At 39.1% G+C, this 15,853-nt stretch overlaps 1 protein-coding gene across 1 annotated transcript in view; it reads right to left on the bottom strand.

The window, feature by feature from the left end:
- Positions 1-15,853, bottom strand: part of HYDIN (HYDIN axonemal central pair apparatus protein) — a 336,144-nt gene that overhangs the window by 3,257 nt on the left and 317,034 nt on the right. Inside the window, 4 exon segments of the mRNA XM_058528225.1 lie at positions 6,080-6,310; positions 12,784-12,934; positions 13,793-13,956; positions 14,848-15,060. Coding sequence (XP_058384208.1) covers positions 6,080-6,310; positions 12,784-12,934; positions 13,793-13,956; positions 14,848-15,060 — 759 coding nt within the window.

The following is a 15,853-nucleotide window of genomic DNA, read 5'->3' as shown; positions in this document are numbered from 1 at the left end:
TAATAATTTAATGATTTTACCAATTTAAAAATTTAGATGAAAATGGACAAATGTATAAACAAATATAACTTACAAAAACAGACTTAAGAAGATAAAGAAAACCTATATAGTCCTATAACCATTAAAGAAACTTAGTCAATAGTCAAGAAGTTTCCCTTAATGAAATTCCAGGATCATAAAGCTTTACTTGTAAGTTCTACCTGACAATCTAGTATACCACAAATTCTTCCAGAGAAAAGAAGAAGAAGGAACCCACCTCAGCTAGCATAATCTTGATACCAAAATCCAACAAGGCTAAAGGAGAAAGGAAAGTTGGATGCCAGTTTCCCTCCTGAACATAGATACAAAATGCCTGATAAAAATGTTATCCAACTGAATCCAGCAATATATAAAAAAGAGAACACTACACAGCTAAGTTGGGTTTATTCCATGAATGAAAAGTCGGTTTAACATTAGAAAAATCAGTCAGTTGCCACATTAACAAATTAAAAGGAGAACAATCAGATGAACGTCTCAATAGACACAGTAAAAGTATTTGATAAAACTCAACATCCATTCATGGTGTTTAAAAAAAAAGCTCTTAGTAAACTAGGAATAGAAGGGGATATCCGTAATCTGAGAAAGAGTATCTATAAGAAACCTAAAACAAACATCATGTAAACGGTGAAACTTTGAAAGCTTTCCCTTCAAGATCAGGAAAAAGACCAAGGATGCCTTCTATTGCTTTCTAGTCAACATTGTTTTGGAGGTCTAGATAGCCATATAAGGCGTGAAAAGGAAATTAAAGGAAAAGGTTTAGAAAGGAAGAAACAAAATTGTAATTATTTACAGATGATATGATTGTACATGTAGAAAATTGAAGAATTTATAATTAAAATTATTATTAATATGTAAATTTTATAAGATGATTGGGAACAAAGTCAATATACAAAAATCACTTATATTTCTACATGCTTGCAACAAATAGAAAATGAAATTTTAAAAAGATGCCTTTTACAATAGCATCAAAATACATAAAACCTAGAAATATATCTAACAAAAGATGAGTAAGCCCTCAACACAGAAAAGCAAAAAATGTTATTGAGAGAAATTAAAGAAGACTTAAATAAATGGAGATTTGCTCATGGATTGGAAATCTCAATATTGTAAAGGTTTGAATTCTTCCTATGATAGATAGGGTCCAGGATGGCCCCCAGTAATCCCCACCTCCTGGTGTTCACACCCTTGTCTAGTCCTCTCCCACGCTGACCCAGGGTTGGTCTGTGTGACCACTAGTATATGGCAGAAGAGATGGCATGTCACTTCTGAGATTAAGTGGAAAAGACTGCGGTTTCTGTCTTATGCACTCTCCTCCTTTGCCGTCTCACTTTCCCTTAGATCTCGCACTGTTGGGGAGGCGAGCTGCCTCGTTGAGAGCAGCTCTAGGGAGAGGTCATGTGGTGAGGAACTGAAGCCTCCAGCCAACAACTAGGAAGAACTAAGGCCTTTCCAACAAACATGAGTGAGTTTGGAAGCAGGTTATCCAGCCCCAGTCAAGCTTTGAGATGACTAGAGTGCTGGCTGACAACTGAATACATCCTCGTGAAAGACCCTGAGCCAAACCACCCAGCTAAGCTGCTGCTCTTGGATTCCTGATCCTCAGAAACTGTGTAGATAGTAAATCTTTGTGGTTTTAAGTTGCTAAGTTTTGGGATAATTTGTTATGGATCAATGGAAAACTTATACATTCCTAAAATAAACTATAGATTCAACATAATCCCAACCAAAATGTCAACAGGTTTTTTTTTTTTTTTTTTTAAGAACTCAACAAGCTGATTTTAAAATTTATAGGGATGGGCCAGCCCCGTGGTGTAATAGTTAAGTTCGGTGTGCTCTGCTTTGGTGGCCTGGGGTTCGTGGGTTTGGATCCCAGGCACGGACCTACACCACTTGTCAGCCATGCTGTGGCAGTAACCCACATACAAAATAGAGGAAGATTGGCACAGATGTTAGCTCAGGGCTAATCTTCCTCAAGCAAACTAAGAGGAAGACTGGCAACAGAAGTTAGCTCAGTGTGAAACTTCCTCACCAAAAAATAAATAAATAAATAAATAAAATTTATAGGGAAATGCAAAGGGCCAAGGATAGCCAAGGTACTCTTGAAGAACAAAAATAGAAGAGATTATCAAGTCTTAATATAAAGCTAGTGATGGTTTGCTTGACCAGATATCAAACTATACTATAAATCTATAGTAATTAGGATTCTGTGGTATGGGTACAAGTTCAGAAATTAGATCGTTATTATATCATAGAAAAGCTAGAACAGATCCATGCATATATGGACCCTTGATTTATTTCACAAATGGCCCTGTAGAGCAGTGGAGAAAAAATGGTTTTTTTAGTAAAACAGTCTCAGACAATTTATATTCACTTGGAGAAAAAGGAAACTTCACTCTTACCTCACATCATACATAAAAACCAATTCCAGGTTTTGGGCAGGAAGATAGCAGCAGCAGCAGCATAGTTTGGAATCTCCACAAATTCCCCCACAAAACACACAGATTAAGTAGGTTAACAATATCTATAACAAACTAAGTGAAAAGGTAACCCACAAACCCTGAAGTATGAGTGGGTAGGGCCCAACTACTAATAGCCATGAGGGTCATGTGGTTTAAGCCACTATATGAGAGGAGGAGGATGGAGAGCAAAGGAACTTCAGCCCTGAGAGCCAGAGAACCCAGAAATCACACCTAATCCGAGGGGTCTCACTCAACCTGGAAAACTTGAGAGGACAACCGACAATAGCAGCCTAAGCTGGAGGGATGATTTCAGGCTCCAGTTTACTGCTAATTGCCAATGTGTCACAATAAGATTGGACGACGTGGGGCAGTGTAGGCCATTTGAACGCTCAAAACCAAGTTACTGAAACTCCCTTCTAAGACAGCACCCTGCACCGGGAGAAACCTCTGAGAGTAGAAGCTATTTGACCATAACTGAGACACTAAGGGCAAAGAAAAGATAAAGCTCAGATAAAAGTGGAGAGGAGAAAAGGGAAAACAAATCTTAAAAGTACAAAGCTGTATTTAAAAAAATTTTGTTGTAACAACAGAAGAGAGAACCTTGGATACATGAAGCTATGAAAGATATCCTGGGCTACCTTTTCCTTCTAAGAGCATGGAAAAACTTCACGTGAGCAACAGAAAAGGGGTAACAAAGTGAATGGTGAGCAGAATAATATTGCTATACACAATGAAAATATGGCAGGAAGAGATCTCTACAAAATTAAGAGAAAAAGAAACAGAACAGATAAGATAGAGAAAGTACAGGGTAACATATAAACCTAAATATGTTAGTATTTACATTAAATATAAATGGTGTAAATGCTCTGGTGAAAAGTGAGGATTGCTAGACTGGATTGAAAAACCAAACCCATCTTATCTGTTTATAAGAGACACATTTAAATTGTAAGGATACAGAAAGGTTGAAAGTATGTTGATTTAAAAAAAACATACCATGCAACTACTAAGCAAAAGAAAGCTGTGTTATTATTAGACAAAATAGACTTTAAGGCAAAAAGCGTTATTAGAGACAAAGAAGATCACTTCATAATGAAAAGAGTTTCAAGTCACCAGAAAGATATTTAACTAGTTACATAGCTTCAAAGTATATACAGCCAAACATGACAGAACTACAAGGCTAAACAGACAAATTCACCATCATAGTTCAATGATCTAACATACTCTCCTAAAACTGACCAAACAAGCAGACAAAAATAACAGTGGGGATATAGAAAATTGAACATCAAAATGGCAAACACATTCTTTTCAAAATAGATGGAGGATTAGAAAAAAAAGATCATATATTGGGTCATAAATCAAGTCTAAACAAATTCTAGAGGACTGAAATAATATGGAATAAATACTCTGACCACAAAATAATTTAAAAAATGGTAACTAGAAAAATCCACATTTGGAAGCTAAGAAACTTCAAATAACCCATGAATCAAAAAAGAAGTATTAATAATAATGAAAATTAGAACATTTTTGAATTTAATGAGAAACAATACTACATATAAAAATTTGTGTGCTGCAGCTAGGGCAGTACTTGGAGACTTATAATCTTATATGTATATAATAGAAAATAAAGAAGACTAGAAGTTAATGCACTGAGCATTCATCTTAGAAATTAGATAAAGCACCAGTAACCCAAAGGAAGCAGAAGGAAGGAAATAATAAAGAGTAGAAATCAAGCAACTAGAAAGCAACCATTCAATAGAGAGTACCAACAAAGCCAGAAGATGCTTTTTTGAAAAAAACAATGTTGAGAAACCTCTAGCAAGATTGATTAAGAAACGAAGAGAGAAGGCACAATAACCAATGTTAGAAATGGAAAAGGGAAGATCACATAAAAAAGGTAATAAGAGGATATTAACAACGTTATACCAGTATTTTAACTATATGGATGAAATGGACATGCTCTTATCACTCAAGAAGAAACTCAAGAAGAAACAGAAAATCGAAATAGTCCAATAACCCATTAAAGGAATTAAGTCAGCAGTAGACAATCTTCCCACAAGGAAAACACCAGGCCTCAGTGGCTTCATCTGTGAGTTCAAGGAAAACATAATTTCAATCTTTTATAAACTCTCTCATAGAATCGAGAAAGAGAGAAAATCCCCGACTCTCTTTCTATGACGAGCAAACTGACACCTAAACTGGGCAGAGTGTGAGGAAGGGAAACTGGTCCATGCTCTCCTGAACACAGATGCAAATCTCCTACACAAACTGTTACCCAGCTGAAATCAATGTTTGTGAAAAGGGAAATGAAGCTCCCAGGGAGTCATCAATTTATCAGGAATTGATCACATTGATAAACAAAAAAATCTGACAATACCGAGGGCTGGTGAACTCTCATTACGGATTGGCAATTATCTACTGATTGGCAATTAAAGGCACGTGCACCCTATGACCCAATGGTTCTACAGTAGGTGTACACTGTGGAGAAACATACGCACACGTACACCAGGAGGGCACTTGTGCAAAGAGATCCACGGAGCATTTCTCATGATAGCCAAACACTGAGACCAACACAAATGTCTGGCCACAGTAGAGTGGATATTTAAATTGTCGTGTAGTCATACTTCTACAGCAGTGAAGATGAATGAACCTCAGCTGCATGCAACAACACGGATGACTGTCACAATGCAAAATAGTGAGCAAAAGAAATAAAACATTAAAGAATGTATAGAGTAGGATTCCTTTTGCATAAAGTTCAAAAACAGGCAGATTTAAATTGTCTTAAAAGCAAGTAATGATTATTATAAAATAAGGATAGTGGCAACTTTTAGGGGTGAGGGAGGGAGGGTGTGGTCATCGGAGAGAGGTTTCTGGGGTGCTGGCAATTTTTTATTTCTTGGCCTGCGTATTGGTTATGTAGATTATTTATTTCCTAGTTGTTTGTTTAAACAAACATGTTTGTATGTGTGGAGTGGGAGTGCAGGGGACAGGCTGGAGGGGCTGGAGCTGGGAAACAGATGAGATTTGGATGGAAGTTGGACAGTGAGCATTTGGAGCAATAAACTGATGAAAAGAAAGTTTATCTTCCCACCAGTTCGTAATTCCAGGTCGTGTCCTCCCAACCCGTCAAAGGTTTCTTGTGCATCCTTCCTGAAGTGGTCTAGACATAAACGAGTGTATATGTGTGAGTGTGAGTGTGTGTGCGCGCGCTGTACACTTGATACACTATTACGTCCCTTGCTTTCCTTTTCACCATATATAGTCTATGTTACTTTTACAATTAGGAAAAACAGGAAAAATATGTTAACTTTGAACAAGGCAAACAAACACAGAATAGAGACAAAGGTTATAAATAAGTCCCTTTTACGTGTCTGAACCAAAGCTCTTATGTGCCCCTAGTTTACGTGAGGATTTGGGCAGTAGAGGAAAGGAGAGAATGGGAGTGTGACTGATCCATCTTCCCTTCCCTTCCTGACTAGCCCCAGGGCTGGCTCAACCTCAGGGACACAGAATGTGGATCCAGAGGCTCCCTGGGCAGAGCCTCTATCCCAGATATCAGGGGGCCTCTGCAGCCAGGGCCGTACCTCAGAGTTGGCAGGCACCACAAACAGGGAGGGCAGGCTGATGTCGGGCACCCTGCATTCCATGGAGAAGGTCACCGAGTAGGGCAGGGGGTTCTCCACTTTGATGGAGGCTGATGTGCTCTGCCGGACGGGGCTCACCATCTCGATGGTTTTGATGACGCCTGAAGGGATGACCCTGAAACTCACCGTGTAGAATAAGAACTCACTGGTCACCTCGTTTCGGAAGATCACCTGAGTTCACAGGGAGAGCGGGAGGAAGCAGGGCAGAGGTTAGCCCAGGGTGCTCTGCCGTCTACAGGAGCTCCTATCTGTCAGCAATGCCTGGTACATGAAGCCCAGGTCCCAGGCTGACATGGGCTCCCAGCCTATCTGAATCTCTATCAGCCAGCCTTTCTCTTTAGGTATTCTGCTCTGGGTCCTCCCAGGTGAGCGATTATTAAATAGCCTGGGTTTGCATTAGAAGAGGCTAGAGCAGCACTGTCTAGTGCTGAAGGTGATGGTGTTCCCACTAGGGACAGCTGACTGGCCCTGGGGAACAAGCAAGACCTTGAGAGGTTCATGTTATAGTGGCTTTCACTCCTATTCCTGTTGCTGCTGGAATAGTAAATAATAATAATAATGATGATGATGATGGTGATGATGACGGCATCTAACACTTAATGAATGATTACTGTGTGTCAGGCACTAGAAGTACTTACTTAATTCACACAATTTGTAGGCAACATTATTATTCCTCTCACCATTGTTTTTTTTTTTTTAAGATGAGGAAACTGAGGCTTAGCAACATTAAGTATCTTGCCCAAGGTCACATGCAGAGAAGTGTCAGAACCAGGATTTGAATGAAAGTTGGACCGACTCCAGAGCTCTCGCTTGTGACTGCAGTATATTGTTCCCTCACCCCCGAGACTGACTTGTTGATATGCTGCTCACCTTTTTAAGTTCTTTTCCCAGATGACTGATGATGCTGAGCATCTTCTCATCACATATCTACTATTCAAGTCTTTTGCCTTATTTTAATACTTTGAGTTGTTTATCTTATTATTATTAGGCGGTAATAGTTCTTTATATATCTGGCTTTTTACTTTCAACTTCTTCCTGTCTTTAGATTTAGAGTGCTTCTGACACCCTCTGTCTTTTAATTGGAGTGTTTAGTCTTTTACATTTAAAATAATTATTTATACATTTGGGTTGACGTCTGCCTTCTCGCTATTTCTTTTCCATTTGTCTCTTTTAGTTTTTCATACCTCTGTTGCTACTTTCCTGCCTTCGTTTGGATCAATGTGTAATCTTTTGGAATGTATTTTATTTCCTCTACTGGCTTCTTAGCTACGTTTTTAAAAGATTTGTAGCGGTAGCTCTAGAGCTGACAACACGAATTTTTAACTTATCAAAATTTATTTAGAGTCGGTATTTGATCGCTTCCCCCTTTACAACTGAGCTTTTATGCCTCGTGCCTCCCACTTCCCACTTCACAAATGTAGTAACCTTACTAAAGTATAATTCCACCCCATCTTTCGTGCTTTCCTTGTCATATCTTTTACTTCTATATACATAAGAACATCCACTTTACAATATTGTATTTGCTATAAACTGTCAGTTGTCTTTTAAAGAAAGTTCTAAGAAGAAGAAACATATATCTTTATATTTACTTACTTATTTGCCATTTTTAATGCTCTTTCCTTCCAGTAGACCCAAGTTTCCATCTGGCATCATTGTCCTTCACACTGAAGAAAACTTATTTGTGTGTTGTGCAGTAATGGAAGTCTGCCAGCAATGAATTCTCTCACGTTCTTTTACCTGAAAATGTCTATTTCACCCTCTGATTTAAAGGATATTTTCAGTGATTAAAGAATTCTAGGTTGATAGTTTCTTTTTCTTTCAGTGCTTTGCAGATAGCTTTTATTATTTCTGAAGACAAGTCAGTGGTCACTTTTATCGTTGTCCACCTGTATGTAATAGATCTTTTACATCTGGTGGTTTTAAGCTTTTCTCTTTGGTTCTTAGCAGTTTTACTGTGGTGTGTACAGGCATGGTTTTCTTTGTATTTCTCTTGCTTGAGGTTTGCCAAGTATCTTGGCTCTGTAAATCATTTAAAAAAAAATCAAATCAGGGAAATTTCAGCAATTATTTTTTCAAATAATTTTCTGCCCCATTCTCACTTTCTTCACTTCGGGGACTCAAATTACTCCTATATTAGACCATTTTATATTTTCTCACAGGTTCCTCAGGCTCTGGTTGTTTGTCTTCAATCTTTTTTCTCTCTGTTCTTCATATTGGAAACTTGCTATTGATTTGTTTTAAGTTCACTGAATCTTCTCACATCTTCAATCTGCTGTTAAGCACATCTAATGAATTTTTTTCAGTTTATTGTACTTTTCAGTTCTAGAATATCAATTTGGTTCTTTTTTTTTTTTTTTTGAGGGAGATCAGCCCTGAGCTAACATCCGTGCTAATCCTCCTCTTTTTGCTGAGGAAGACCGGCTCTGAGCTAACATCTATTGCCAATCCTCCTCCTTTTTCTCCTTCCCCAAAGCCTCAGTGGATAGTTGTATGTCACAGTTGCACATCCCTCTAGTTGCTGTATGTGGGATGTGGCCTCAGCATGGCCAGAGAAGTGGTGCGTCGGTGCGTGCCTGGGATCCGAACCCGGGCCGCCAGTAGCGGAGCACGCGCACTTAACAGCTAAGCCACCGGGCCGGCCCCATTTTGTTCTTTTCATAGTTTCCATTTATCTGCTGAGATTCCTTATTTGTCTACTCGTTAAGAGTATATTTAATTATTTGAACTGTTTTCTTTTAGTTCTTGAACATGTTTATAAAAGCTGCTTTGAAGTCTTTGTCTGCTAAATCCAATCTCTGGCCCATCTTGGAGTCAGTTTCCACTGACTACTTTTCTCTTGACTATCGGTCACATCTTCCTTCTTCATGACAACTCTAGTAATTTTTCTGTGTGTTCTGGACACTGTTAATGATCATTGTAGAGATTTTGGATTCTGTTATCTTCTTTGAGAGTGTTGATTTTATTCTAGGAGGCAGTTCAATCACTGATTTATCATCTTAAACTTTTGTAGGTTTGGTTTTATGCTTTGTTAGAGCAGATCTGTGGAAAGCTCAAGGTGTTTCTCAAGACCTTCCAACTTGGTGGGATTCAATCTTCAAATTTTGTCCTCCCTGTAGACCTTGTAGATGCTTAGTTTTAGGCTTTTGAAGGGCTGGTCCACAGAAGGCCTTATCCTAAGGGCATGGTCCTTTCTTCTGGCCTTTCTGGGATTTCAGCTGGGTTCCTAGGACGTTAATGAGGTGTTAACACAATCTCTCCATTCTGGCTGGGCCAGACCTCCAGTGTTCCCCAGCACTGATTAATGTATTGTATCTTTGTTCCTTTATCAACCTCATAGCAGCTGTTCTCTGGTAAATCTCATGTGGTCTCATCCTGTGCATGTGCAGTCCAACCCTCAGCCAAGGACTCTGAGGGAAACTCTCACACAGACTTTGGTTCCCCTGCTTCCAAGCACTGCTCCCTCCCCTCTGGTGCTCTACCTGTAGAGACCAGCTATTTCAGCTGCACCAAACTGTGATTTCTGCCTCGTCAGTTCACTGGGCCTACTGTTCTTTGCTTAGACTCCAGCTCATTGCACTGCAGTCAGGAAATTGTCCCTAGGCAGAGAGCCAGGACAATCATGGGAACTCATCTCATAAGTTTTCCTTCTCTCTGATGGACTGCAGTATTGTGCTGCCTGTGTCCAATGCCTGAGAAGACTTGCCTCAGAGATTTTGTCCAGTTTTATGGTTGTTTATGGTGGGAGGACTAGTTACTCCATGATAACCAGAAGCAGAAGTGCTTTTGATTTTTAAAAACTTTTTTGTTATTGTTAATTTTAATACATATAACTGTAAAGAGATTCTGTGATCTGGGTTCACTGTCATTTTTGCTCAAAAGTCTTTATATTTACATTTTAACACATAGATTTACTTATGTTTTCCTGTTCACATCTACCGTTTTATGAGTATCTCTATTCTCTCCCTATCCTTCTCTATAAATGAAAAAACATCTCTTATTTCCCATTTGCTTCCAACTGAATGAGAAATTTTTTTTCATTGCTATATTTTATTCCTCCCCTTGCTATTTCCTATATTGAGGTCATATGAAATATTCATTTCAGATTGCTTTTAAATGATTATTTGAAATTACCTATCAATTTAATTTTGATTCTTTGCTCATTGTATCCTTGTACTTTCCTCTTGGATTCATTTACTTCTTTTTAAAATTTTGCTAATTTAAAAACTTCCAATTTTGTAGTATTTCTTTCAGACAGGCATTGTGTACACAGGTGGGTTACTTTTAGTTCCAGCATATTTAAAAATATCTTTATTTTGCCTTCATAATAGTTTTGTCTGGAAAAAGAGTTCTAGATTGAAAATAATTTTGGCGAAGTAGTTTGAATAGCTTACTCCATTCCTTCTTGTATTCAGTGTTGCCATGAGAAATCTGATGTCACTGTGATTATTATTTCCTTTTATTTTCTCTGTTTGGCAACTCAGTGGGTCCCTTCAATTAGAAGTCTCAGTCTTTCTGAAATAGCTCTGAAAATTTTTCTTCAATTATTTGATAGAGTATTTTATTCCTTCTATTATCTTGTGTTTCTGGTTCAGAGGCTGTCATTAGATGGATATTTAGAGCTTCTTGATTTATATTTTATGTCTCATATTGCCTTTCATTCTTTTTTTGAAACACCTTTATTGAGATACAATTCGCATACTATACAATTCAGCCATTTAAAGTGTACAATTTAGTGGTTTTTAGTATATTCACAAAGCGTGCAACCATCACCACGATCAGTTTAGAACATTGTCATCACCCCAGAAAGAAACCCTGTACCCGTTAACAATCACTCCCCATTTCCTCCTAGCCCTTCCCCTCTGGCCCTAGGCACCACTAATCTACTTTCTGTTTCTATAGACTTGCCTACTCTGGACATTTCATATACATGAAATCATACAATACATGGCCATTTGTGACTGGCTTCATTCACTTAGCATAATGTTTCAAGGGTCATCCATGTGTTGCATGTATCAGTACTTTATTTCCATCTGTTTTTATTGCTAAATAATATTCCGTTGCATTTATCCTTTCAGCAGTTGATGGACATTTGGGTTGTTTCCATTCTTTGGCTCCTATGAATAATGCTGTGATGGACATTTATGTACAGGTTTTTATGTGGACATATGTTTTCATTTATCTTGGGTAGATACTTAGGAGTGAAACTGCCGAATCATACGGTAACTCTATATTTAACCATTTGAGGATCTGCCAGACTGTTTTCCAAAGCAGTTGCACCGTTTACACTCCCAACAGCAATGTATGAAGGATCAAGTTTTTCTACATCCTCATCAACACTTGTTATTTCCTTTCATTCTTGCCATTTCTTTGTGCTCATGTGCTAAATTCTGGTGATATTACTCAGCTCTATCTTCTAACATACTAGTAATCTCTTCCTCAGAGTTCATTACACTATTCAGCCTTTCTCTATGTTTTTCTATTCCAAATATTCTGTTTTTCATTTTCAGGGTGTCTAATTGATTCTCTTCCACAATAGCCTGTTCTTATTTCATAGGTATGATTATCTTCCTTTATTCCTGTGAGGATATTAATAATATTCACTAAAAATCTTCTGTTTGCTTTAATAACTCTTATCTCAGAGGTTCTTACTTGTTGAGTTGGTATTTCTATTTTATGGTGGCTTTTTTTTTCTTCAGATGTTTCACGATTCCTTGATTTTAAGGTTCTCTGTTAGCCTGTCTGTGCATGTGATCTGAGTGGAGAAGCCTACCCCAGTGATTGCAGGAGAGGAGATGACACGCTGCTGGGTGGGTTTTGCCACTATCTCTTCTGGAGCAGGGAGATGTGTTCCTAGATTCTTTTTTTTTCACTATAAAATCTTTCCCTAGGTGATTTCATCCTCCATCATAGCTTCAAATACTATCTATAAATGGGTAATTCCCATGTAAGATCTTCAGCCCTGACTTCTCCTGTGAGCTACTGATCCATAAATGCTCCTTTTCTTCAAAGCACTTATCTCACATTGTAATTATACATTCATAGTGCAATTATTTGATTAATGTCCATCTCCCTTCATTGGACTGTGTGTTCCATGAGAACAGAGACTGTGCCTATTTTTGATTATTGCTGTGTTACCAGTACTTAGTATAGTATGTGACATATATGCTCAGTAGATACTTGTTGAACTAATTAATAAATTGGGAGAAACAACTCCTGTGTGAAAGACCCTGTGGTGTCTTGAAGTAGATTGATCTGAGTTGAATCCTAGTTCTGACATTACTAGCTGTGTGTGTTGAGTGCTCAGCATGATGCTGGACACTGAACACTCAGAAAATGGGATCTTGTGTTATTGTGGTCTGGTGTTTGCTGGTCCAACGTTACCTACTGCTTAAGGATTTTCATGATTCGGCTGCCTTGGAGGCTTGGCATGGGCCTACATGATGCCTGGCTGGCCTTGCAATTTGGTTTCATCTTAAAGAGGCTGGGAATCCTGAACACCTTTGCCAGGTCACTCTAAATGGTCAGCCCAACAGGATAAGGATAGGCTGGCTGTGGGAGGACCTCTTCAGTCCCTAACACCAGGGTTGTCAACCTCAGGGTCAAACCTCCAGGGTTCCAGGGCAGTGCCTTTAACATGTGGATACCTTTGCAGTGTACAGTCCCTCCTTGTGGGAAAAGAAGTTCAGCTTATAGTCTTTCTTGGAGCCAGACAGTACATCAATGTAATCAAGGCCTTTTAAGGTGACAGTGAGGTCTGGCTTCTCTGGTTTCATCATTTCCACAATGACCCGGAATCTGGGGGAGCACAGGAGTACGAGAAGAAAGGATAGAGAAAATGAGACTGTTTGCTCAAAGGAAAGAAGCGAAGGTGCTAGCTCTACTCTTTATTTTATGGAAAGCACATGGTCCAGGGTTCTAGTCTAACAATGACAGTTACTGCTATCTATTGACCACCAGGTACCGAGTCAGTGCTCTGCATGTATTACAGGCATTTAAACCTCATAGAGTCTGTAGGAGGTACGTATTGTTATCATCTCCATATTACTAATAGGAAATAGAGGCCAAGAGAAGAAAGATAACATGCTTAGGTAACATGACTAGTTATTGGTAGAACTAGGATTCAAACTTAGGTCTGGGCCTTTATTCACTATACTAAGTGGGCAGCTTTCAGTAAGTTACACCTCTTCTCTCAGGCTTTGGCTCCTTCTCTGTAAAAGAAAGGGGCCAGGCTGGTTGGCCTCAAGCTCCTCAAGTCCTTTCATTCCCCTCTATTCCCACTGCAAGTACAAGATACAAGGGGTGTCCTTCTCTGGCCAGTAGCTTAGGTGATAAGACAAAGCACTCAATAATAACAACCATGATTATTGTTTTGATAATAATAATAACAGCTAACATTGATTGAGCACTTATTTTGTGCCAGGCACTGCTCTGGGAGATTTACAAGTAATCAGCCTTTTATAGATAGCTCTGAACGGGAGACTCTCTCTGCTGTCTCAGAGTTCAGGCAATGCCTGACCACATCAGGGAACTTTATCTCTGACGCTTTTAGCCCCTCAGTGTCCTCTAGAGGTCTTGACGAGGGGAAGGGCCAGGCTAGACAACGGAAGTCCTCCCTCTGCTTCCCCCCCTTGACCCCTTGCCCTGCTCCCTCACCTCTGGGGTCTGTTCAGCCAGTTGGTGATTGGTAGGAGCTCAGTGTAGGGTGTCTTACATGGCACTTCACGGTAGATATTGGCCACGGCTTTGGGGAGCTCAGAAGTCCCATGCAGTGCATACAGCCAGCCAGTCCCATCTGGGAGGGGGAAGAAGAGGGTGCCCTAAGGAGAAGAAGAAATTTGGTCAGAATGACACAGGGGTTCCTTTATTAGGTACCTCTCATGCATGGTAGTGACTCAGGATTAATGGAGGCTTTGCAAATAAGCATAACACTTTTGTTTCAAGAGTCATAAAAATGATCATATGTATTTGAACCAGGAATCCCACCCCAGGGAACTTACTGAAGAAAAATCCCTCCAGAGGAAAAAGTTACATATATACATACATATATATATATACACACACACACACACACACACACACATACACACACATACATATATTACGTATATATTAGAACCGTTTATAATATTGATAAAAATTTAGAGATAACATTCAACAATTGGGGAATGTTAAATAAATTATGGAAGTCTCATACAAGGAAATATTAGGCAATGCTTAAAAATGGTTATCATGAAGACTATATAATTACACAGAAAAATGCTCATGATATAATGTAAAGTGAAAATAAACAGGATGCAAAACTGGGTATATTATGATGGCAGCTATGGCTGTATCTGAATAAGGATTGGTAGTGAAGATAGAAGAAAATAGTTCACTTTTTTTAGGGTGAACAGTTGTGGCTTCTTTTCTTTTTTGATTTTTATTACAGTCATTATATGTTATTTGTACAATTAAGCTAAATATTAATTGCTTGCTCCGTTTCAGAACTGAGCCCTGGTTCCAAGAGAATCCCTTATACATGAAAAAGTATGGACAAAAAGGGAAGCTTTGGACTTGATAATCTGTATGATTCTCCATTGTTCCAACATGATTTATGGGGTCCCCTCTTGTTCTAACATTCTCTGAGCTCCCAAACTGTCTCCTAGCCTTTCTCGCATAACTCCTCCCTCCAGCCATGCCAGGAAACTGATGGGGGTGCCTCAGTCTACCTGATGCTTGCGGTTCTCCAAGTTCATGGTGCGGGGCTTGTAGGTAATCTCATAGGGCTTGTTTTGCTGATGGGGCTCCAGGGTGATGAACTCAGGCCCCTCCCAGTGCTCGCCCTCAAAGATGGGGTGCAGATTCCAGGTCTGGTTGGTGCGGTTTGAAAGCAGGATGGTCTGCGTGTGCTTGGAGCGCACCTGGCAGGTGAAATTCACCACCTGGAAGAAAATGGGCACCTCAAGCAGGCAGTGGAATTTACAAATCTGGAATTGAAGGGAAAGATTCAGTCTGGAGATACATATTTGGGAGTTGTCAGTATAACAATGTTTTTATAAAGCCAAGAAACTGGATGAGATCATCAAGAAGTAAGTGTATTTAGGAAAAGGAAGGAATTTAAGGACTAATTCCCCACTGGCACACTCCAATGTTAAGAAGAATCGGAAGAGGAGATGAGAAAGAGCAGCTATTGAAGTAGGAGGAAAACCAGGAGGAGAGGGTGGTATCCGGGAAGCCACGTGAAGGAAGTGTTTGAAGGAGGGACTTGTTTAGGGTGTTAAACCCTATCGATAGGTCAAGTAAGATGAGGGGTGAGAACTGGCCGTTGAATTTAGCAACATGGACAGTGTGGTGTGGGTGTAAAAAGAGTGAAATAGATCAACCAACAAGGATAGAGTTCAGCAATAGACCCACACATACATGGTCAATTGGTTTTTGACCAAGGTGCAGAGGCAATTCAAAGGTGAAAGGAAAATCTTTTCAATAAATGGTGCCGGAACAGCTGGATATCCGTATACAAAAAAATAAAATAAATTTTGATCCATATCTTACACTACATACAAAAATTAACTCTAAATACACTGAGGATCTAAATGTAAAACTTGTGTCTTGAGTATATAAGGAGCTCTCAAAACTCAATGATAAGAAAACAAATAACCCAATTAAAAATAGAAGATTTGAACAAACACTTTAGCAAAGAAGATATATGGATGGCAAATAAATACTTGAAAAGAT

Source organism: Diceros bicornis, chromosome 32 (assembly GCF_020826845.1).
Source record: "Diceros bicornis minor isolate mBicDic1 chromosome 32, mDicBic1.mat.cur, whole genome shotgun sequence".
NCBI lineage: Eukaryota > Metazoa > Chordata > Mammalia > Perissodactyla > Rhinocerotidae > Diceros > Diceros bicornis.
This window is presented reverse-complemented; position numbering and strand designations above follow the sequence as displayed.